The 26,405-nt window shown below is 35.6% G+C and overlaps 1 protein-coding gene across 1 annotated transcript; it reads left to right on the forward strand.

Annotated features, from left to right (window-relative positions):
• Positions 1-296: 296 nt before the first annotated feature.
• On the forward strand, positions 297-26,405 carry LOC143224152 (cardioacceleratory peptide receptor-like). Its single transcript, XM_076452599.1, has 2 exons — positions 297-986; positions 25,499-26,405. Exons 1-2 carry the CDS (start codon positions 540-542, stop codon positions 26,222-26,224), a joined length of 1,173 nt encoding a protein of 390 aa, XP_076308714.1. The 5' UTR covers positions 297-539; the 3' UTR covers positions 26,225-26,405.

Consider the following 26,405-nt stretch of genomic DNA (forward strand, 5'->3'; position numbering starts at 1 on the left):
TATAACAGGTGAGAAACCTGTTTGCTGCCAAAATCTGGGTTTTATTTGCTGTATATTCAGGAAACTCATTAACTTCACACGTAAAATAATCAAGTTATAATCTACTTTTTTTTTGTCCGCTTGATACAAATTGAGAAAAATTACAAAATTACTTCGAAGACAAAAATTAAATAAAGAAATTTTAAAATTAAATGCAAGTGTCTGGTGTTGGCTAAAATTATCACTAGGTGTCCATCGGAAGAAAGATAAGATTTAGACTTTTAAATCTCACGAACACTGACTGACGTACTGCGCTTGCTCAGATGTTCCAATCGCTCAGAGAAGAGAAAGAGCGTTTCCACTGCGTACAGCCACACTGCTGTTTACTAGGCTTGTGAGGTTGGCCTGATTACATGAGAAATCCATATCAATACAGTCTTTAAAAAACAACAACAACTTAAGATCATATAGATTTCAGAACTAGCCGTCTTATATGATAGATACGTCTGCACCGATTATCAAGGCAGAGTGTTCACTTGTTCATTCTTAATTAAATAGTTATGGAAAGGTACAATAAATCCATGAACCTAAGAGATGGTGAATCCGGCCAAATCGTTAACAACACTGAAGTGGGACACCACCAGAATCTGTATGACCAGCCAGTTATCAAAGATGTCCGAGTCACCACTCTCTGGACTTTGGCTGTTCTGGGAGTCCTTGGAAACTCTTTCGTACTCTTTTGGTTCTGGAACCACCAGGTCAGAAAGTCACGTGTCCTACGTCTCTTTCTGAATCTGACAATAGCGGACATATTGGTAACGGTGTGTGCCACCGGCCCTCAGCTGGTCTGGGAGTATTACGGGCGAGAATGGCGGGCAGGTGACGCCATGTGCCGGCTGGTAAAGTTCTCACAAACTTTCTCTATCTGTGCTTCCAATTATTTGATAGTGGCTATTGCCCTAGATCGTTACAAAGGCATCAGGCGACCTCTGTCTCCTCCGTGGAAGGTGAGTTAGTACACTAGAACATCATTATTTAATAGGCTAGAAGATGTGGAGTATTGAGATAAGGGAACTAGTGATGTTTATTCAGCGTTTACCGAGTATTGAGATAAGGGAACTAGTGATGTTTATTCAGCGTTTATCGAGTATTGAGATAAGGAAACTAGTGATGTTTATTCAGCGTTTATCGAGTATTGAGATAAGGAAACTAGTGATGTTTATTCAGCGTTTATCGGGTATTGAGATAAGGAAACTAGTGATGTTTATTCAGCGTTTATCGAGTATTGAGATAAGGAAACTAGTGATGTTTATTTAGCGTTTATCGAGTATTGAGATAAAGAAACTAGTGATGTTTATTCAGCGTTTATCGAGTATTGAGATAAGGAAACTAGTGATGTTTATTCAGCGTTTATCGAATAGTTAAATAGTTAGAATGTTATTTAGTTTTAACGTGAACGTTAGTTTGTTGTTGTTTTTTGTAGTGTACTTTTTGAGATTTTAAAATTAGCAAGGAATTGTTATATATCTAAAGCTTACATATATACATTAATATTTCGATGTTTAACGTCATCATGGGACAAGGGTTGGTCCTGTGGGAGAGCTACACTTTAATAAGCGAGCAAGAAAGGTTCAATTTCGCGCGATACCGCTAAATATTCCCTGTAAGGGTGAAACTCAATTGCTTAGAGTGGGTGGAAGGGTGGTATCGATTGGTCAGTTGGTCAAAATTACCAGTGGCAACAGATAACCTTAGCAGCTTTGCCACAAATACAAAACGCTTAATAATGGAAACATCCGACATTTTAACGTTTAGCAGGCTGTTCTATAAAATGTTCATTTTATTACTGTCTTCGAGTTTTAAAGGAAATATTTTTGTTACTAAAAAAAAAGCAAAAAAACAGAATTGTGGAACGATTTTACAGTGAGACAATGGTAAATCTACGAGCTTGTAACGCTAAACTCTACAGTTCGATTCTCTGTGGTGTAAGAGAGAAATCAGTTTATTATGTAGGTTGCACTAAAACAAAATAAACAAGCTATCAGAACAATAATATCTTTTGTTTCTAAAACGTTTTAAGCGATATTTAAACATCAATAGTTAAAAAATGATTTATATATGCTCTATTTATCAGGGTATCGAAATCCAGTTTTTAGCGTTGTAGGTCCTCAGACATTCCGCTGTGACCGTGGTAGTTCTCCTATGTAATCCACACGAATATTATTCATCATGAGAGAGCGAATTTGAAAAAAGAGAAGTTGTTTTTTTTTCTAAATGGTCACGAGCTTACTAAACTGTTAACCCTAGAAGATATTTCTCTAAAGAATTATCTCAATAGACAATCTTAACCTGTTAACTGACAAGTACTTTAGCTGCTACAATACAATTCTAATGCTTCTTCATTTTGTAACTTTTTTTCGTGACGCCATTTTGGATTGAAAGTGAAACAATTTGTAAGTAGGTCAAATGTATGAATGGTGCTAACATCAAGCGTTGAAGTTAGGTATTATTGAGAACGAATTAACTCGTCCGTGGCACTGTGCTACCGATCGGCTTGGACGAGTTATCTCGTCTACGACAGTGAATAGGTTAAAGTCACAGAGATTTCAAAATATTGCCACCCTATATAACAGATCCTGCACAGAAGTCTCTTTACGCTGCGGCAGTCACGAGTACAGAACACCGAGTTTTATCGAGAAAGCCATTAAGTTTACTGCCGAGCCACTAGGGAATATATGTTATTATGAACTAATTAGTTTATTGGTTTGTTTGTTTTCAGAACAAAGTCATATGGAGTTATTTACTGTGTTCTCCAAGGGTAATCGAACAACTTACTTTAGCATTGCGAGTTCGTGAAATTAACGCTAAGCCTTCTACGGGTCACACATTATTATGAACTAATTATTACATTGTTTGTTTTAAATTTCGCGCAAAGCCAGACGAGAGATATCTCGCTAGCTGTCCTATAATTTAGAAGTGAAAAACAAGAGAGAAGGCAGCTAGTCATCATTACCCACCGCCAACTTTTTTACCAACAGCTAATATGTTTGACCGTCATCTTATAGCGCCCCACAGATGAAAGGGTGAGTATGTTTGATGTGAACGGGATTCGAACCCGAAACTCTTAGATTACCTGTCGAGTGCCTTGACCATGTTGTAGCTTTCGTTATCACCTACAAAAACTGAAAATAAAGATATCGTTAAAAATAACTTTTTATATATATTTTTTAAAGTTTTAATAAGACGATTCAAATATTTTGCTTCGTATTAAAACATATAGTAAGCAGATTATTTTAATTTAGTTCTGGCCAGATGGTTAAGGTACTAGACTCCTAATCCAAGGGTCGCGGGTTCGTATCCCCGTCACACCAAACGTGCTCACCCTTTAAGTCGTGGGGGCGTTGTAAGGTTACGGTCAATCCCACTATTCGTTGGTAAAAGAATAGCCTAAGAGTTAACGGTGGGTGGTGATGACTCGCTGCCTTCACTCTATTCTTACACTGCTAAATTAAGGACGGCTAGCGCAGATAGCTCTCGTGTAGCTTTGCGCGAAATTCAAAACAAACAAACAAACAATTTATTTCTGTGAAATTCACGTTTTCAAATAAATTAATTGATTACTTGGAGTGACGTTTTCAACGTTTTAACTTGTTACTCTTAAAATTGGTTTTAAAGTCTGTTTATCCATCAGTGATGTAAGTAATATACACCTGTAAAATGACTTTCGATTTTTGAAAACCACACACTGAGATTTTCCATTATGGAAAGCTGCAAGTGCGTTTCTAAAAAATCATTACAGCTATTAGAAATCAATGTTCTTTAGGTTTACGCCCCCTAGTGGCTCAGCGGTATGTCTGCAGACTTACAACGCTAAAAACCGGGTTTCGATATCCGTGGTGGGCAGAGCACAGATAGCCCATTGTGTAGCCTTGTGCTTGATTCAAAACAACCCTTTAGGTAAACAATATGATAAACGCTCGAATTCACTCATTCAGGGAACAAGAACTAGCTATGTCAGATATCAATGTAAAGAATAGAATATTTTGAAGATTATATGTTTGCTGGACTGAAAAGCTTTAAAAAGCAAATAGGTGCAGATATTATACGTTTGTAGGACTAAAATATCTGTTCAAGGATATAGAAACAACTTTATGGAATATTTTGAATATTGTGTGTTTGTGTAACTGAAAGTTTATTCAAAGAATTGAAAACAAATATATGTAACATTTTAGAGATTGTGTGTTTGTTGGACTGAAAGTCGATTTAGTTAAATATGAATAGTTAAAAATGGAAGTTATATTTTTGTACAACTAAAAGTATATTTAAAGAAATAGACGTATATGTTATGTAAAATCACATCAGTACTTAGTCAACTTTGCTTGGGTTAACATCTTATCGAAAATTTGTTACTAGACGCAATGAGCTATCTTTGTCCTGTCCGCCAGAGGGCTACTGTGAGGGATGAACACAAGATTAAAAAAAATATTTTACATACTTTTATGTGCAATTAATTACAAATTATTTTTCTTATAATCACGGAAAAACGTGGTAATAAATTGTTTTGTTTGGATAATAAGTTATTACATTATGATGGTAAGAACTGCTGTAAGAAAGCCTTACATATACAAAGTGTTGCTGTTAAGCACAGAGCTACACAAAGGGCTATCTGTGCTGGTGTATCGAAACCCGGTTTCCAGCAGTGCAAGTTTGCAGACATACCACTGTGCCAACTTATATAGGCCCGGCAAGGCCAAGCGTGTTAAGGCGTGCAACTCGTAATTTGAGGGTCGCGGTTTCGCATCCCGGTCGCGCCAAACATGCTCGCCCTCCCAGCCGTGAGGGCGTTATAATGTGACGGTCAATCCCACTATTCGTTGGTAAAATAGTAGCCCAAGAGTTGGCGGTGGGTGGTGATGACTAGCTGCCTTCCCTCTAGTCTTACACTGCTAAATTAGGGACGGCTAGCGCAGATAGCCCTCGAGCAGCTTTGTGCGAAATTCCAAAACAAACAAACAAACAAACAAACAAGCCAACGTATAAAAGAAATGTATTCCACTATCAAGTAAAACGCTGTTTTTGTGACGTAATATTACATTTTAAAGCAATATTCTTCAACTGGAACTTTTCTGAATCCATCTACAGTAGCTCGTTGTGTAAACTTCAATCTTTAGTTTGTTGACCTGAACAACAGTGTTTTATATTCGTGTGGAATCCACACTTCAGAGCCAAACACATAAAACAAACGTTAAGTGTGTTTGTAAGAAGCAATGGTTTCAAGAGGAGTTGTTTAGCAGTCTGGATTTTTTGAAATCAGTATTTCGCGTTTCTCACAATATGAAATAAAAATATACTTTTCTTAGTACTTGTGAGTAATACTAAAAGAATGAATAACGTTAAACTCGTGACACCATTAAAAATATTGATTTAGGTCATTCTGTGGTTTCCAAACAAACTTTGAATCAATTTGATTGAAGGTTACAAACTGACTTGAATTTGAAATGTGTTTAATTTTCTATTTATCTTAACGTTATGTACTATTTACTATTTTCAAATAAAAAGTGCTTCGCGGATAAAGTTGCCTAGACTAACAATCAACCACCTTCTTGTTGTTTGTTGTTATTTTTGAATTAAGCACAAAGCTACACAATGGGCTAACTGTGATCTGCCCACCACGGGTATCAAAACCCGGTTTTTAGCAATGTAAGTCCTCAGACATACCGCTAAGCCACTGGGGGCAAATTATTGTTGTTATTTTTTTAATTAAGCACAAAGCTACACAATGGGCTATCTGTGCTCTGCCCACCACGGGTATCAAAACCCGGTTTTTAGTGTTGTAAGTCCGTAGACATACCGCTAAGCCAATGCCCTCCTCTTCTACTTCACATTATTACAAGGCGTGACATTTCTTTCCCCTAGAGTTTCTAAGCTTGGAATTCGACATTTATTTGAAGAGAATTTCGCACAAAGCTACTCGAGGGCTATCTGTGCTAGCTGTCCCTAATTTAGCAGTGTAAACCTAGAGGGAAGGCAGCAATTCATCACCACCCACCGCCAACACTTGGGTTACTCTTTTACGACGAATAGTGGGATTGACCATCACATTATAACGCTCCCACGGCAAAAAAGGGCGAGCATGTTTGGCCTCGACCAGGATGCGAACCCGCGACCCTCAGATAACGAGTCGCACGCCTCACACGCTTGGCCATGCCGGGCCAATTACGGAAATAATCGTTAGCAATGAACATTAGGATTGAATATCACATTATAACATCCCAACGGTTGAAAAAGTGACCATGTAAAGGGAAGGTTTCGATTCAGTGACCCACAAATTGTGACTCGAGTGCCCTAACTATCAACTCACGTGAAGTAAAGAAAAAACAAAAAAACACCATTTTTCATTCGTAAGACTAGTAAAAACAAACAGACTTTTTCATTCGTAAAAACAATGAAAGATACCCTTCATCCTTCGTTAAAATATACATGTTATCAACCTTATTCATATCAATTTGTTTAAGTAAAATAATTAGCACATGGACCAGCGGGTAAGTTACAGTCACAAGTCATCCGTATTTAATCTAATTTAATAACCTGTAGCTTAGTTTCTGTACAGAACTGAGAGTTAGTTACAGTCACAAGTCATCCGTATTTAATCTAATTTAATAATCTGTAGCTTAGTTTCTGTACAGAACTGAGAGTTAGTTACAGTCACCAGTCATCCGTATTTAAGTGATTTGATTATCTGTAGCTTAGTTTCTATACAGATTTGAACGCTAGTAACAATCACCATCCATTCATCTTTAAGCGATTTGATAATCTGAAATTTTCTTTCTATACAGATCTGTAAGTTAGGTTTAGTCACCAGTCATACATCTTTAAGTGATTTCATGATCTGCAGCTTAGTTCCATACAGATCTGTAAGTTAGGTATAGTCACCACTCATCCATCTTTAAGTGATTTGATTATCTGTAGCCTAGTTTCTACAGAGATCTGAAGGATCGTTACAGTCACCCATCATCCATCATAAACTGATTTGATTATCTGTAGCTTAGTTTCTATACACATTTAAACGTTAGTTATAGTCACCAGTCATCCATCCATAAGTGATTTGATAATCTGTAGCTTAGTTTCTATACAGATCTGAAAACTAGTTAAAGTAACCAGTCATCCATCTTTAAGTAATTTGATAATCTGTAGCTTAGTTTCTATACAGATCTGACAGTTAGGTTCAGTGACGAGCCAGCCATCTTTAAGTGAATTGATAATCTGAAGCTTGGTTTCTATACACATCTCAGGATTAGTTACAGTTACAAGTCATCCATCTCTAAGTGATTTGATAATTTGCAGTTTAGGTTCTATACAGATATGAGGGTTGGTTACAGTCATCAGTCATCCAACTTTAAGTGATTTCATAATCTGCAGCTTAATTTCTATACAGATCTGTAGGTTAGGTATAGTTACTAGTCATCCATCTTTAAGTGATTTCATAAACTGTAGCTTAGTTTCTATACAGATCTGAAAGTTAGTTACAGTCACCAGTCATCAACCGTTAAGTGATTTCATAATCTGTAGCTTAGTTTTTATACAGATCTGTAGGTTAAATATAGTCATTAGTCATCCATCCTTAAGTGATTTGATAATCTGAAGCTTAGTTTCTATACAGATCTGAAAGTTCGTTACAGTCACCAGTCATCCATTTTTAAGTGATTTGATAATATGAAGCTTATTTACTATACAGATCTGAAGATTAGTTACAGTCATCAGTCATCCATCTTTAATTCATTTGATTATCTACAGTTGAGTTCTATACAGATCTATAGGTTAGTTATAGTCACCCATCATCCATCTTTAAATGATTTGATTATCTGTATCTTAGTTTCTATACATATCGGAAGGTTAGTTACAGTCACCAGTCATCCATCTTAAACTGATTTGATTATCTGTTGCTAGTTTTTATACATATTTGTACATTATTTACAGTCACCAGCCATCCATCTTTAAGTGATTAAATAATTTGTAGCTTAGTTTCTATACAGATCTGACGGTTAGGTATAGTCACCAGTCATCAATCTTTAAGTGATTTGATAAACTTTATATTAGTTTCTATACAGATCTAAGGGTTGGTTACAATCACCAATCTTCAATCTTTAAGTGATTTAATAATCTTATCTTAGTTTCTATACAGATCACAGGATTATTTATAGTCCCAGTCATCCATCTTTAAGTGATTTGATAATTTGTAGCTTAGTTTCTATACAGATCTGACGGTTAGGTATAGTCACCAGTCATCAATCTTTAATTGATTTGATAAACTTTATATTAGTTTCTATACAGATCTAAGGGTTGGTTACAATCACCAATCTTCAATCTTTAAGTGATTTAATAATCTTATCTTAGTTTCTATACAGATCACAGGATTATTTATAGTCACCATCCATCCATCTTTAAGTCATTTGATAATCTGTAGCTTAGTTTCTATTCAGATCTTTAGGTTAGGTTTACTCATCAGTCATCCATCTTTAACTAATTTGATTATATGTAGCTTAGTTTCTTTGCAGATCTGAAGGTTAGTTACAGTCACCAGTCAACCGTCTTTAAGTGAATTGATTATCTCTAGCTTAGTTTCCATACAAATTTGAACTTAATTAGAGTCGCCAGCCATCCATATTTAAGAGATTTGATAATCTGTAACTTAGTTTCTATACACATTTGAAGGTTAGTTACAGTCACCAGTCATCCATCTTAAACTGATTTGATTATCTGTTGCTTAGTTTTTATACATATTTGTACATTATTTACAGTCACCAGCCATCCATCTTAAACTGATTTGATAATTTGTAGCTTAATTTCTATACAGTTTTGAACGTTAGTTACAGTCACCTGCAATCCATCCTTAAGTGATTTGATAATCTGTAGCTCAGTTTCTATACAGATCTGACAGTTTGGTACAGTCACGTGCCAAACATCTTTAAGTGATTTGTTAATCTGTGGCTTACTTTCTATACAGATCTGAGGGTTAGGTGTAGTCACTAGCCAGCCATTTTTAAGTGATTTGATAATCTGTAGCTTAGTTTTCATACAGATTTGAACGTTAGTAACAGTCACCAGCCATCCATCTGTAAGTGATTTGCATCTTTAAGTAATCTGTAGCTTAGTTTCTATACAGATCTGTAGGATAGTTACAGTCACCAGACATCCATCTTTAAGTGATTTTATTATCTATAGCTTAGTTTCTAAACTGATCTGTAGTGTAGTTACAGTCGCCAGTCATTCATTTTTAAGTGATTTTATTATCTGTAGCTCAATTTCTAAACTGATCTGTAGTGTAGTTACAGTCGCCAGTCATTCATTTTTAAGTGATTTGATTATCTGTAGCTTAGTTTTTATACAGATCTGAAGGTTAGTTACATCACCAGTCATTCATCCCTAAGTGATTTGTTAGTCTGTAGCTTAGTTTTTATACAGATATGAGGATTAGTTACAGTCATCCGTCTACCATCTTTAAGTGACTTCAAAACCTGCAGCTTAGTTTTTATACAGATCTGTAGGTTCGTTACCGTCACCAGTCATCCATCTTTAAGTGATTTAATAATCTGTAGCTTAGTTTTTATACAGATCTAACGGTTAGGTACAGTCACCAGTCATGCATCTTTAAGTGATTTGACAATCTTTAGCTTAGTTTCTATACAGAACTGAAGGGTCGTTACAGTCACCAGTCATCCATCTTTCAGTGATATGATAATATGTAGCTAATTTCTATACAGATCTGTATGTTCGATACAGTCACCAGTCATCCATATTTCAGTAATATGATAATAAAGAGCTAATTTCTATACAGATCTGTATGTTCGATAGAGTCACCAGTCATCCATCTTTAAATGATTTTATAATCTGGAGCTCAGTTTCCATACAGATTTGAAGATTAATTACAGTTACCAGTCACCCATCTTTAAGTGATATGATAATTTTTATCTTAGTTTCTATACAGATTTGAACGTTAGTAACAGTCACCAGCCATCCATCTTCAAGTGATTTGATTATTTGTAGCTTAGCTCATAACAGATCTGAGGATTAGTTACAGTCACCAGTCATCCATCTTTAAGTGATTTGATGATTTTTAGTTTTGTTTCTATACAGATATGAAGGTTAGTTACAGTCATCAGTCATCCATCTTTAAGTAATTTCATAAACTGCAGCTTACTTTCTATACAGATCTGTAGGTTAGGTATAGTCACTAGTCATCCATCTTTATGTGATTTTATTATCTGTAGTTTAGTTTCTTATCAGATAAGAAGGTTTGTTACAGTCATCAGTCATTTATATATTTAAATGATTTCATAATCTGCAGCTTAATTTCTATACAAATCTAATGGTCAGTTACAGTCATTATCCATCACTCTTTAAGTGACTTGATAATCTGTAGATTAGTTTCTATACAGCTCTGTAAGTTCCTTACAGTCACCAGTCATCCATCTTTAAGTGATTTGATAATTTGTAGCTTAGTCTCTATACAGATCTGACTGACAGGTATTGACACAAGTCATCCATCTTTAAATGATTTGATAATCTGTTGCTTAGTTTTTATACAGATCTGTGGCGTCGTCACAAACGCCAGTCATCCATCTTTAATTGATTTGATTATCTGTAGCTAAGTTTCTATGCAGATCTGAAGGTTAGTTATAGTCACCCGTCATCCATCTTTAAATGATTTGATAATCTGTAACGTATATTCTATACAGATCTAACGGTTAGGTATAGTCAGCAGTCATCAACCTTTAAGTGATTTGATAATCTGTAGCTTAGTTTCTATACAGATCTGAGGATTAATTTCAGTCACCAGCCATCCATATTTAAGTGATTTGATAATCTGAAGCTTAGTTTCTATACAGATCTGAAAGTTCGTTACAGTCACCAGTCATCCATTTTTATGTGATTTGATAATATGAAGCTTATTTACTATACAGATCTAAAGATTAGTTACAGCCATCAGTCATCCATCTTTAATTCATTTGATTATCTACAGTTGAGTTTTATACAGATCTGTAGGTTAGTTATAGTCACCCGTCATCCATCTTTAAATGATTTGATAATCTGTATCTTAGTTTCTATACAGATTTGAACGTTAGTAACAGTTACCAATCATCCATCTTTAACTGATTTGATAATCTGTAACGTAGATTCTATTCAGATCTAACGGTTAGGTATAGTCAGCAGTCATCCATCCTTAAGTGATTTGATAATCTGTAGGTTAGTTTCGTATACAGATCTGATAGTTAGGTACAGTCACGAGCCAGCCATCTTTAAGTGATTTGATCATCTGAAGTTTAGTTCCTATACAAATTTGAGGATTAGTTACAGTCACCAGTCATCCATCTTTAAATGATTTGATAATCTGCAGCTCAGTTTTTATACAGATCTGTAGGTTCGTTACAGTCACCAGTCTTCCATTTTTAAGTGATTTGATTATTTGTAGCTTAGTTTCTATACAGATCTGAAATATTTTTACATGGCAAGTCATCCATTCTTAAGTGATTTGTTAATCTGTGGCTTAGTTTTTACACAGATTAGAGGGCTAGTTATAGTCACCAGTCATCTATCTTTAAGTGATTTGATTATCTGTATCTTAGTTTCTATACAGATCGGAAGGTTAGTTACAGTCACCAGTCATCCATCTTTCAGTGATATGATAATATGTAGCTAATTTCTATACAGATCTGTATGTTCGATACAGTCACCAGTCATCCATTTTTAAATGATTTTATAATCTGGAGCTCAGTTTCTATACAGATCTGAAGATTAATTACAGTTACCAGTCACCCATCTTTAAGTGATCTGATAATTTTTATCTTAGTTTCTATACAGATTTGAACGTTAGTAACAGTCACCAGCCATCCATCTTCAAGTGATTTGATTATTTGTAGCTTAGCTCATAACAGATCTGAGGATTAGTTACAGTCACCAGTCATCCATCTTTAAGTGATTTGATGATTTTTAGTTTTGTTTCTATACAGATATGAAGGTTAGTTACAGTCATCAGTCATCCATCTTTAAGTAATTTCATAAACTGCAGCTTACTTTCTATACAGATCTGTAGGTTAGGTATAGTCACTAGTCATCCATCTTTATGTGATTTTATTATCTGTAGTTTAGTTTCTTATCAGATAAGAAGGTTTGTTACAGTCATCAGTCATTTATATATTTAAATGATTTCATAATCTGCAGCTTAATTTCTATACAAATCTAATGGTCAGTTACAGTCATTATCCATCACTCTTTAAGTGACTTGATAATCTGTAGATTAGTTTCTATACAGCTCTGTAAGTTCCTTACAGTCACCAGTCATCCATCTTTAAGTGATTTGATAATTTGTAGCTTAGTCTCTATACAGATCTGACTGACAGGTATTGACACAAGTCATCCATCTTTAAATGATTTGATAATCTGTTGCTTAGTTTTTTATACAGATCTGTGGCGTCGTCACAAACGCCAGTCATCCATCTTTAATTGATTTGATTATCTGTAGCTAAGTTTCTATGCAGATCTGAAGGTTAGTTATAGTCACCCGTCATCCATCTTTAAATGATTTGATAATCTGTAACGTATATTCTATACAGATCTAACGGTTAGGTATAGTCAGCAGTCATCAACCTTTAAGTGATTTGATAATCTGTAGCTTAGTTTCTATACAGATCTGAGGATTAATTTCAGTCACCAGCCATCCATATTTAAGTGATTTGATAATCTGAAGCTTAGTTTCTATACAGATCTGAAAGTTCGTTACAGTCACCAGTCATCCATTTTTATGTGATTTGATAATATGAAGCTTATTTACTATACAGATCTAAAGATTAGTTACAGCCATCAGTCATCCATCTTTAATTCATTTGATTATCTACAGTTGAGTTTTATACAGATCTGTAGGTTAGTTATAGTCACCCGTCATCCATCTTTAAATGATTTGATAATCTGTATCTTAGTTTCTATACAGATTTGAACGTTAGTAACAGTTACCAATCATCCATCTTTAACTGATTTGATAATCTGTAACGTAGATTCTATTCAGATCTAACGGTTAGGTATAGTCAGCAGTCATCCATCCTTAAGTGATTTGATAATCTGTAGGTTAGTTTCATATACAGATCTGATAGTTAGGTACAGTCACGAGCCAGCCATCTTTAAGTGATTTGATCATCTGAAGTTTAGTTCCTATACAAATTTGAGGATTAGTTACAGTCACCAGTCATCCATCTTTAAATGATTTGATAATCTGCAGCTCAGTTTTTATACAGATCTGTAGGTTCGTTACAGTCACCAGTCTTCCATTTTTAAGTGATTTGATTATTTGTAGCTTAGTTTCTATACAGATCTGAAATATTTTTACATGGCAAGTCATCCATTCTTAAGTGATTTGTTAATCTGTGGCTTAGTTTTTACACAGATTAGAGAGCTAGTTATAGTCACCAGTCATCTATCTTTAAGTGATTTGATTATCTGTATCTTAGTTTCTATACAGATCGGAAGGTTAGTTACAGTCACCAGTCATCCATCTTTCAGTGATATGATAATATGTAGCTAATTTCTATACAGATCTGTATGTTCGATACAGTCACCAGTCATCCATTTTTAAATGATTTTATAATCTGGAGCTCAGTTTCTATACAGATCTGAAGATTAATTACAGTTACCAGTCACCCATCTTTAAGTGATCTGATAATTTTTATCTTAGTTTCTATACAGATTTGAACGTTAGTAACAGTCACCAGCCATCCATCTTCAAGTGATTTGATTATTTGTAGCTTAGCTCATAACAGATCTGAGGATTAGTTACAGTCACCAGTCATCCATCTTTAAGTGATTTGATGATTTTTAGTTTTGTTTCTATACAGATATGAAGGTTAGTTACAGTCATCAGTCATCCATCTTTAAGTAATTTCATAAACTGCAGCTTACTTTCTATACAGATCTGTAGGTTAGGTATAGTCACTAGTCATCCATCTTTATGTGATTTTATTATCTGTAGTTTAGTTTCTTATCAGATAAGAAGGTTTGTTACAGTCATCAGTCATTTATATATTTAAATGATTTCATAATCTGCAGCTTAATTTCTATACAAATCTAATGGTCAGTTACAGTCATTATCCATCACTCTTTAAGTGACTTGATAATCTGTAGATTAGTTTCTATACAGCTCTGTAAGTTCCTTACAGTCACCAGTCATCCATCGTTAAGTGATTTGATAATTTTAGCTTAGTCTCTATACAGATCTGACTGACAGGTATTGACACAAGTCATCCATCTTTAAATGATTTGATAATCTGTTGCTTAGTTTTTATACAGATCTGACAGTCAGGTAAAGTCACGAGCCAGCCATCTTTAAGTGATTTAATAATCTGTAGCTTTGTTTCTAAACAGATTTGAGGATTTGTTAGAGTCACCAGTCATCCATCTTTAAATGATTTGATAATCTGAAGCTTAGTTTCTATACAGATCTGTAGGTTCGTACAGTCACCAGTCATCCATCTTTAAATGATTTGATAATCTGAAGCTTAGTTCTATGCAGATCTGTAGGTTAGGTATAGTCACCAGTCATCCATTTTTAAGTGTTTTGATTATCTGTAGCTTAGTTTCTCTAGAGAGTTGAACGTTAGTTAGAGTCACCAGCCATCCGTCTTTAAGTGATTTGATAATCTGCCGCTTAGTTCTATACAGATATGTAGGTTAGGTATAGTCACCAGTCACCGCTACCCTCAGATGACAAGTCGAACGCCTTAACCCACCTGGCCATGCCAGGCCTCTGGGCACGTCAAAATATTTTTATTTGGCGCCCGGGCCGTGAAAGTGGGTTTTCTTGGGGTACTCCCGACCTCCTCCACATTAAATTTCTGTTCCTTTGGGTTTATTGATCTCAGCCCTGAAAAGAGGCCCGTCTTTCAGCATCTATATCCATCTGAATTTCAAAAGATAATGACGTACTCGTTCTGCCCATCCCTGCTCGTTCCGCCGTGTCCACAACCACTTCAACCCAGCGAAGATCTCAGCACGACTCCAACTTCCCTACTCTTTCCAGCTCGTGGAGACTTCTTCACAACTTCGACCCACTCTCCTCATAGAAGTAATAAAACGATTAGACGACAATCAAGGTAATTATTACTTCCAACCCTCCAGTCCTGTTTATTAATCACAAATTTAGCATTTAACTAATTATAGCCGCGAGAGGTTGAAAAGAAACACAAGTTTCTGACCGCCCTGGGTTATTTCTCGTCCCACGTCAGGGGAACAGAAGTGTAATTTAACCCATATACCTACCAAGGAATTGGACTATTCGTCAGTTAAAGATTATTCCAAAAATTGACGGTGGGTAGTGTCGAAATTCTTTCCATTTCATCCGCTCTCAGTGTCATTAAAAGCTTCCTGATACAAGTAGTTCGTTTAAACCAGTTCACCTTACAAACTCGCCCCGGCATGACCAAGAGGTCAGGACTTTTGACTCTCAGGATGAAGGTCGCGGGTTCGAATCTCAGTCCCATTAAGTATGATCGATCTTTCTTACGTGTGGGAGTTATAGTGTGACGTAACGGTACATCCCACCATTCGTTGGTAAAGAGTAACCCAAGAGTTGGCGGTGGGTAATGACAAGTAGGTGCCTTCCATCGAAACTTTCACTACTAAATTAGGAACGGCTCGTGTGTCTTTAATTGAAATTCAGAAAGAAAAAAAACCTTAAAAACGACACCCTGGTCCCTTTATACAGTCATTACATATAGTATATTAAACTTATCTGGATTTCTTAAATCGTCTTACCTTTGCCACTAAAACCTTAGCTAAATATATTGGTTCAGTTACCATCCACTAGATGACACCAATTTAAAAATAATATAAATATAAGGTTGACTGAAATATTAGGCCTAGTGAGTGAAATAAATATTTTTGATACTACTGTGAAGGTTCATTGTAATCTTACACATAAGTTTATGATAAAGTTTCTACTTTATTAAAAAGTAAGGGAACAGAACTACGGTAAACTTCTTACAGACTCTCCCATTACTTGTTAAACATTCATTACATAATTATTTCTAAACTTTGGTTATATTTAATTTTTGTTCTTCTTTATTTAAACATGAAAAAGACACTTAAATTGTATAAAAACTTAATATCTCTACCTTTATTTAGATTGTTGTTGTTGTTTTGAATTAAGCACAAAGCTACACAATGGGCTATCTGTGGTCTGCCCACAACGGGTATCGAAACCCGGATTTTAGCCTTGTAAGTCCGCAGACATACCGCTGAGCCACTGGAAGGGGCCTTTATTTCGAAGTTAAGCACAAAGCTACACAACGGGCTATCTGTGCTTTGCCCACCACGGGTATCGAAACCCGGATTTTAGCCTTGTAAGTCCGCAGACATACCGCTGAGCCACTGGGGGGGGACTTTATTTCGAAGTTAAGCACAAAGCTACACAAAAGGATATGTCTGGTCTGCCGGTATTGAAACGCGGGTTTTAGCGTTGTAATTCCACAGACATACGATGTGTCAGTGGAGTCGTTGTGGAAGAAAGCTCAAACCTGTGACAATCCAGTGTAATAACACTATGTAACACAAATACATAACACCATGTAACAGAAATACATAACACTATGTAACACAAGTACATAACACTATGTAACACAAGTACATAACACAATGTAACACAAATACATAACACTATATAACACAAGTACATAACACTATGTGACACAAATACATAATACTATGTAACACAAATACATAACACTATGTAACAGAAATACATAACACTATGTAACACAAATACATAACACTATGTAACACAAATACATAACACTATGTAACACAAGTACATAACACAATGTAACACAAATACATAACACTATATAACACAAGTACATAACACTATGTGACACAAATACATAATACTATGTAACACAAATACATAACACTATGTAACACAAATACATAACATTATGTAACACAAATTTTGTTCCTGGATAGTATGTGTTATTTCTTAATTGCTTATGTTGTAAAAGTACAGAAAATGACCATTATTCCCTTCAAACTTTGCTTTTGTGACCTGAATAATGAAGTTTAGAAATTAACTTATTTTCTATATAAAAACGGACAAATTTGTACATTTTTATTTACATAAGGTCTGAATAAAACAACATATGAATCAAGATTTACATGTATTTATACTAAAATTATACAAAAATGTTTAGAAGTGAGTAGATTTTCGAGATTTGCGAGTGTTATGTAAATCACTTTCACGTATCAGATCCCAAATATAGTCTCCCATCATGTTTTCATTATACGCTCCCAGGTCACAAAAGCAAAGTTTAAAGAGAAAAATAGGTCTTTTCCATTTACTTTAGACATAAGCAATTGGGAAATAACACTTTTTGTTCAGGAACAAGAAAAAGTAAAAATTTCGTTTCATAGTTTAATAATAAAAATATAATAGGAACATATATTAGTACCACGTGGGGCTTCTCAGTAATCGGAAGAAAGACAAAAATAGACATCAGAATTTAAAAATTAAAAATTGTTTTTTTTGTAGTCCTAAACATCTTTCCCCGGTAATTATATATATATTCAAACAAAACATAAAAGCCACCTATAAACTAAACTCCACAGTTGTTTAGGGATTAACTGATAAACATTGAAACAGGAATTATGCACATGTTTTCTGGTTAATGCCTGTCTAGTGATAATGAACATTGTTATGGAAATTCTGAGAGAAATGATATATTTGCATATATGTAGATAGCGCATGGACATTGTCCTGCTAAGAGCCTAAGTTAGGTTACTCTGGCCATCGTGTAACATTTATAAATACACTTGACAGTTGCTAATACCAATGCAAAGGAAGGAAGAAGAGGTTGGAGAAACCTGACCCTCCCGGGTCAGATGTCCAAACAACGATAAGGGAGAGACAGCTGAACTGCTGACAGTAAATTAACGTGTTATTCTGTCATGTTATTCTCTCAAAAGTAAAAGCTGTCGGGTAGAGGAGATTCCTGAAATTCAATGAAACCCAACACGTAACATAAAATTGGTGAAAGGATATCTGGCCAAGAAACGAGGCAGATGGAACACTAAAAACGTATATCGATTTGCACTAAGCCCTGACATTATTAGGACATCTTGTCTGAATTACGGAGAAGGATAAAGAACATCTGGAGCAATATTCGAAAATTGTATATTTTCTGGAAGCAACAAGATGTAGTGCTCTGTTTAAAGCAAACTGAACACGATAGTGCATCGTATAACCCAAGTTCCTGTATTTTTTGTAAATCTGTGTAATAATGTGTCGACACAGTCGACCTAATGATAAACTGCTGTTTAAATGCAATTATTCATTGGTTGTTTGTTATAGGTGTGAATTACCACGCATTTCTACAGATATTTCCAGTGCTATATGTGTGTACAAATTTGTAGACGCTGGTGATAACGTTAAATTAAGTTTGTACTAGCCATTAATTACAAGAAATACACGTCTTTTAACGTTAAACTAAGTTTGTACTAGCCATTAATTAGAAGAAATACACGTCTTTTGACGTTAAAGTAAGTTTGTACTAGCCATTAATTACAAGAAATACACGTCTTTTGACGTTAAAGTAAGTTTGTACTAGCCATTAATTACAAGAAATACACGTCTTTTGACGTTAAACTAAGTTTGCACTAGCCATTAATTACAAGAAATACACGTCTTTTGACGTTAAACTAAGTTTGTACTAGCCATTAATTACAAGAAATACACGTCTTTTGACGTCAAACTAAGTTTGTACTAGCCATTAATTACAAGAAATACACGTCTTTTGACGTTAAACTAAGTTTGTACTAGCCATTAATTACAAGAAATACACGTCTGTTGACGTTAAACTAAGTTTGTACTAGCCATTAATTACAAGAAATACACGTCTTTTGACGTCAAACTAAGTTTGTACTAGCCATTAATTACAAGAAATACACGTCTTTTGACGTTAAACTAAGTTTGTACTGGCCATTAATTACAAGAAATCCATGTCTTTTGACGTTAAACTAAGTTTGTACTGGCCATTAATTACAAGAAATCCATGTCTTTTGACGTTAAACTAAGTTTGTACTGGCCATTAATTACAAGAAATCCATGTCTTTTGACGTTAAACTAAGTTTGTACTGGCCATTAATTACAAGAAATCCATGTCTTTTGACGTTAAACTAAGTTTGTACTAGCCATTAATTACAAGAAATACACGTCTTTTAACGTTAAACTAAGTTTGCACTAGCCATTAATTACAAGACATATATGCACGTTCATTTAGAGTTAAAACTAAGTTTGTACTAACTGTAACAAAAATAAACAACTTTAACGATACCAGTACATGTGGTGAAAGTAAAGATTGAAGATGAAATCTGATGCTTACACATAATTTTGCTTTTGATACAAAATAATATTTGTGTCCTTTTACGTCACACGGTGAGGTTAATATTTCACTTCATAATTGAAGTTTCAACGTTTATAATCACTCAAAATAAGTTTACTTGTTGTTATGATGGTAGAGTTCTGAAAAGAGAAAGTTATGGTTTTTACATAAATTACATATCGGTTTGGTTTGTTTTGAATTTCGCGCAAAGCTACACAAGGGCTATCTGCGCTAGCTGTCCGTAATGTAAGACTAGAGGGAAGGCAGCTAGTCATCACCATCCACCGCCAACCCTTGAGCTACTCTTTTACCAACGAATAGGGAGATTGAACGTTACACTATAACGCTCCCACGGTTGAAAGGGCGTGCGTACTTGGTGTGACGGGGATTCGAACCCGCGACCCTCGGATTACGTATTGTAATAGCGTTAAGGAATATATTTTTATACATGAGCACTTTATATTATTAGGTTCGGTTTTAAGACACGATTAAGATTAATAAACTTTTATTTCTAATTTTGAATGAATTCTCTTTTGTACTTAAATATTGTTAAATTAAGTATTGATTTTTGAAGTTTCAAACAACAACAAAGTCTATACATTTGTTGTCAGGTGTTGCTTGTTCAGCCAAACACACTGACAAGAAAAGTGTGAAACTTAACATACGTCAAAACGTTTTAACGTTAAGCGTTTCTACAAAACTTTTATAGACGTATATGTTCATAAAACAAGGTTTTAATATTTATTGGGCCCAGTATGGCCAAGCGTGTTAAGGCGTTGGACTCGTAATCCGACGGTCGCGGGTTCGAGTCCCGGTCGCACCAACTATGCTTGCCCTCCCAGCCGTGGGGGCGTTATAATGTGACGGTCTATTCGTTGGTACAAGAGTTGGCGGTGGGTGGTAATGACTAGCTGCCTTCTCTCTAGTCTTACACTGCTAAATTAGGGATGGCTATCGCAGATAGCCCTCGAGAAGCTTTGCGCGAAATTCAAAAAACAAACAAACTGTTTCTTATCTTCCTTTACTGGTTCGTTTCACGATAGATGTAATCGTCTCTCCATAACGACATTTGTATACCAGTCAGTCTTTTTGTAATAAGGTGGAAATTATAGCTTGTTTAGTTCTGGTACGACAGTTGTTGATAAAAGTTTTCAGTATGGTTTGCTCTGTTCCAATAAACATATTTAACTATGTCTCTTAGGTAACATTGTGCAAAGTACATTAATGAAATGGATCACAATGCTCTTGTAGCAGAAGAAAAAAATCTATACTTTACGCTCATGAATTTTCAGTAGGAAGCGAAAAAGATACAATAAAAGAAGTGTGCACGAAGTTAGTAAAATACACAAAAGAAATTCGTTTTACAAACTTCCTGCAAAGTCAGAAAAATGGTATTGAGTTTGGTCTCAAGAGGAGGAAATGGCTCAACGCCTCCCATCAAGACGAAGAAAATAAACAACCTGGGAACAAAGAAATTCTCTGCATAGGTTAAAATCTAGGCCAAACACAATTTGTTACATGTTCGGAGTAAACCTTTCTGTAATGCAGTGTTGTGTTATTGATAAAATTAAACATTCTATGACTTTAATCACTTCGTCTGTAAGAGCTCACCACTTGCTCAATAGTCTCTGTTTTGAAATGTGTCTGTGTTAAGATTAGTCCGTTGGACCACAGCAAATTAAAAGTTGACTTCTCATGTTGTCAGCCTTCTCATTCACATGAACATTTAAAGCAGCTGTCAAATTGAAACTGGATAAAACCGGCTCAGCTACATGGAGCCATAAGTGTTTTGTTAAATTTTAGAGTTTGGAACTGCCTTTATAAATGTATTAGATACAGCTGCCAAACAATGTGTCAGCACTGTAGCTTTCGATGAGCTACAAAACACTGCTCTATAGCTTTCAGTGAGCTACAAGACACTGTGTCACCACTGTAGCTCTCGGTGAGTAATATTATACGTGTGACCAGTTTATAAGGAAGGAACCAGCATGGCCAGGTGGTGAGAGTGCTCGACTCGCAGTATAAGAGTCGCAGGTTTAAATCCCCGTCACACCAAACACGCTCGCCCTTTTAGCCATGGGAGCGTTATAATGTCACGGTCAATCCTACTATTTGTTAGTAAAAGAGTAGCTCAGGAGTTGGCGATGGGTGATGATGACTAGCTGCCTTCCCTATAATTTTACACTGCTAAATTAAGGACGGTTAGCGCAGATAACCCTTGTGTAGCTTTACGCGAAATTCACAAAACAAACAAAAGCATCTTTGTTTGTTGAATTTCATGCATAAAGCTACTTTAGGACTTGCCGTCTCTACGTTTGAAGTAATAGACTAGAAGGAAGACAGATAATCAATATCGCCCTCCGCTAATCTTGAGTTGCCATTCGTCAATAAAGATTGAAATTGAACATCGTATTATAATGCCTCAATGTTTGTGAGGGTAAGCGTGGCCAATGATGCGATTCAAACCATGGATCTCCAGATTACAAATCAAGTACCCTAACCATCAGGCCCACATCAAAACTAGTAACAAAGTCTTCGGGTCAAAGCTCATAATAAAATGTGGATTTTAAATGACGTACACGGTATTGTGTACTCATATGTAATCGACACTATCATTATGGTTTTACGTTAGTCGAGAGAGAAATCAACACATTAGCACTGAGATTAATTTAAACGTTAGATTAAAGAATTGTTGGCTTCCTTTTATCATCAGCCGCTGTTCTCAGGAAATGTTAGTTTGTGCGAGGCTATTTTATAATAGTAAAATAACTTCAACGTGGTTTTGCTACAAATAATTTAGTAATTATTTTAACATGAAAACAACTCATTTTTCCCAAACCAATGATATGAAACAAGATATCACTAATATTTATAAGGAGGTTTCACAAGTAAGACATAGATTTTATGACCAGAAAAATTCTGTAACATCCATTGGCTTAAGAAAACAACAAACTTATTTCATGCCAATTTCATACTATTTATTAATTACTAATGTAATAATCATAGTGGTTTTTTGTTTGTTTGTTTTTAAATTCGCGCAAACCTACAAGAGGGCTATCTGCACTAGCCGTCCCTAATTTAGCAGTGTAAGACTAGAGGGAAGGCAGCTAGTCATCACCACCCACCGCCAACTTTTGTGCTACTCTTTTACCAACGAATAGTGGGATTGACCGACACATTATAACGCTCCCATGGCTGAAAAGGCGAGCATGTTTGGTGCGACCGGGATTCGAACCCGCGACCCTCGGATTTAGTGGTTTTTATATCAGCCATCAATTAATTTGTTATTGTAGAAGGACGTAAGCTACTTTATTTTTTTTTATATACACTTAATATGATCGAGTTTCAGGTGTCGCCTTTCATTAGTAACATTCTAGTGAGTTTAATGTGAGTTAAAAGTGTTTTCGCTTCTACGTGTATTCAAACCGATAGATGTCACACACTACTACAAATGTTCACAGAACATGGAAGTTCCGTTGTTACTTAACTTGTTTATTTCTACGTATATTCAAACTGATAGTTATAAATAGTATCTGGCATGGCAGTTAAACAAGCCTCTTCAGAAATTAAGCCTAACAGGGCCTGATGGCTATGGCGTTTAATTCGCAATATGTGGGTTGAAATTCGAACCACATCACAGAACACTCTTGCTTTTTGATCTATGGGACAGTTATAATGTTAGGCTTAATCCAACTGTTCGATTAGAGTAGCCCTTAGTAGCTTTGAGCGAAATTCAACAAAGAAACTAACTCTAAAAAGCTGACGGGAATGTATAGAATAGAATCATCTGTTGTAAAGTTTCATGTCTTTTGCGTGGTGTTTGCAAAATTTCAAGTTACAAGTAAAGAAATGCCAGTATAGCAAGATAACGGCTCACCTCTAAGATTTCAATAAGGTAATTTAATTAATAATTGCAATGAACTTCAACAGCACCAAACACTTGCAGTTAAACAGATGTGTGGCTCAACTCTAAGATTTCAATAAGATGACTTAATAATTGCAGTAAGCTCCAACAGGACCAAACACTTGTAGTTAAACAGATATATGCATACCTAACGGCATGTTAATTTTTTTACAGGTTTGGATTACAAATATAACAAATAATTTAAATATTATTAATATATACTAATTGTTCTATTAATACAATAACTTTTTACCACAGGTGTAAGCCATGGAGCCAAAGTAGAATTTTTTGGTACGTACGTAATTGGTCATTAGCTAATTATCGATCATGGATACTTATAGTTGTAGAAATATGAAGAATATATATATATATATATATAAATCCTTTTCCAAAATCAAGTAGAATAAAAAAAGAGATTTTTAAACAATGTAAAGTCGAAGGACAGATTATTTTGAAGTAGATAGTCTACCAATGTTCTCCAATCACAGTAGACAATAATTCCAGAGATGCATTCAAAAACCAATCTAAAACAACACATTCATCAAAATATAAAACTATAATTACGAAAGAGAACCCACTCACCAAGTCGAAGGACAGATTATTTTGAAGTAGATAGTCTACCAATGTTCTCCAATCACAGTAGACAATAATTCCAGAGATGCATTCAAAAACCAAACTAAAACAACACATTCATCAAAATATAAAACTATAATTACGAAAGAGAACCCACTCACCCAAAAAGCAATGCAGTAAAGTTTGGCACATATCTTGGTGTCACGAGCGATAAATTAAACAGGGATTTGAAACTTACAAAGACTAATAAGCCAGAAGTTCAAAAGTTTCAAGTTGTAATTCGAAATTAACAGTTTCCTTTATAAAATAAATGGAAAAAGAAAGTGAAATCACAGCAATTTAATTCGACCAACAACCCGCTAACTGAACTGATGCGGATCATTTGATTTAATTAAAACGAGAATTTGACAGCCAAAATCCTCGTATTGAGGAGAAGCCGTAGAAAACTAATAACTATCTATAGAGACTTGTTGCAATAGAGATTGTGGTGAAAGGCAATAACACCCAACCATGAATATCACAGAAACCGAAATATCAATGCAATTTGATGTATGTGGTCTGCTAGTCGCGTGTGTCCAATATACAAACCAGTTTTTTAGCGCTACAAGTCTTTAGATTTATTGCCAAGTCACAGGAGGGCAAAATTGTGTCTGTTTCAGCACAATGAGCTACCTACATTGTATCCACCCCGGAGATTAAATCACTACGGGAAGCCACACAATGAGCTACCTACATTGTATCCACCCCGGGGATTGAATCCCTACGGGAAGCCACACAATGAGCTACCTACATTGTATCCACCCCGAGGGTTGAATCCTTACGGGAAGCCACACAATGAGCTACCTATATTCTATCCACCCCAGGGGTTGAATCCCTACGGGAAGCCACACAATGAGCTACCTACATTGTATCCACCCCGGGGATTGAATCCCTACGGGAAGCCACACAATGAGCTACCTACATTGTATCCACCGCAGGGGTTGAATCCCTACAGGAAGCCACACAATGAGCTACCTACATTGTATCCACCCCGGGGATTAAATCACAACGGGAAGTCACACAATGAGCTACCTACAATGTATCCACCCGGGGGATTTAATCACTACGGGATTAATATTAAAAAAATAAATCTATACTAGGGTTAACAAAAGCTGAAATGTATTGATGCATTACACAACATAGGTTTTTCTTTTGTACTAATTTATAATCACAACAACAGTCTCAGCGATTTTACTTGGTTTCTACCTAATTGCGTATTTATTCAAAATACAAAGAGTATATGGGTGTTCTCTTCTTTATCAGTGTGAAGTAAATAAATGAATGTTTCTTTCAATTTTGTATCTATATGTTTTGAAAAGGATGCTCACGACAGTAACGTCGAAGCTCACTCTGTGCTTGTTTTCACAAAGGTGAAACAACAACTCTCTGAAATCGACTGTTTGCCAATGTCTCTAAAATGATTTTTGGTCAAATTTTTTCTAGAATAGCTGTTTTCTGGTTTTCTTATTTCATGTTCTCGTGAGAAAAACCTATATATATATTGCCTTCAGAATAAACGAATTAAATTTAAAAACATTTTTTTCTCACTGTTAAACCTGTGTTTTTGTTGTGTTGTTTTTTTTTTCAGACGTCTTCGCTGATCATTACAAGTTGGGTACTGGCGGGCATTGTTAACACTTCAAGTCTAGTGTTATTCCGCCAGATGGAGTACCAAGACCACATTGTGTGCCGCAACATATTGCACGATGCTCCTCTAGTCTTCCTAAGGCTTTACTTGACGACCATGGTCATGGCAGTTTTTGGATTACCTCTCCTCCTCATCAGTGTGTGCTACGTTCGAATATTCCAGAAGATTTCCCAAAAGGCAAACGAGAACCAAAATTCCGATCACGAGGCTGACAAGTGTCAGAAGTTCATTCTTCGGCAGACTCCAATGTCACATTTTCCAAGGGCAAAGTCCAAAACGCTGAAAACCACCTTTGCAGTCATCACTTCCTTTCTTGTGTGTAGTTCCCCCTATTGCATCATAGAGATGTGGAGGGTTTATGGTCAGGAATCAAAGATCGACGCCATGACGTATTCAGTCCTCGCTGCACTGGCCGTTTCTAATTCGTCAACAAATCCTCTTGTTTTTTTAATATTCAACTTCGTGATTCGCTGCAGGCGCAACGAAGAATCCGAGGGGTCTCTTCCGATTAAAATCTTCAGCCAGATAAAACGAAAAAGAAACGTTGGCGAAACGGATGGAACGTCTCGCGTCGAGGAACAGCTACAAATGACAACTTTTTCACGTGTACCATCTACCATTTCTAAATATCAGATGAAAGGAGAGCCACATGGTGTAAATGTTTGAAACTGTTCACTGACAGAAGAACATTAAACAAACGAAACGAAACAAAGGGAACTCCTTCATTACAATTGGTTGATTGTTCCAAAAAATACTTGGTCATTGTTATTAGGTCAACTGAAAGTGTTTTGTTGAAAAAAAACAACAAATGGTTAGATCAGTTCTATATAAAGGAAACGTTGACAAC

The sequence above is a fragment of the Tachypleus tridentatus genome, chromosome 8 (assembly GCF_004210375.1).
Source record: "Tachypleus tridentatus isolate NWPU-2018 chromosome 8, ASM421037v1, whole genome shotgun sequence".
Taxonomy (NCBI): Eukaryota; Metazoa; Arthropoda; class Merostomata; order Xiphosura; family Limulidae; genus Tachypleus; species Tachypleus tridentatus.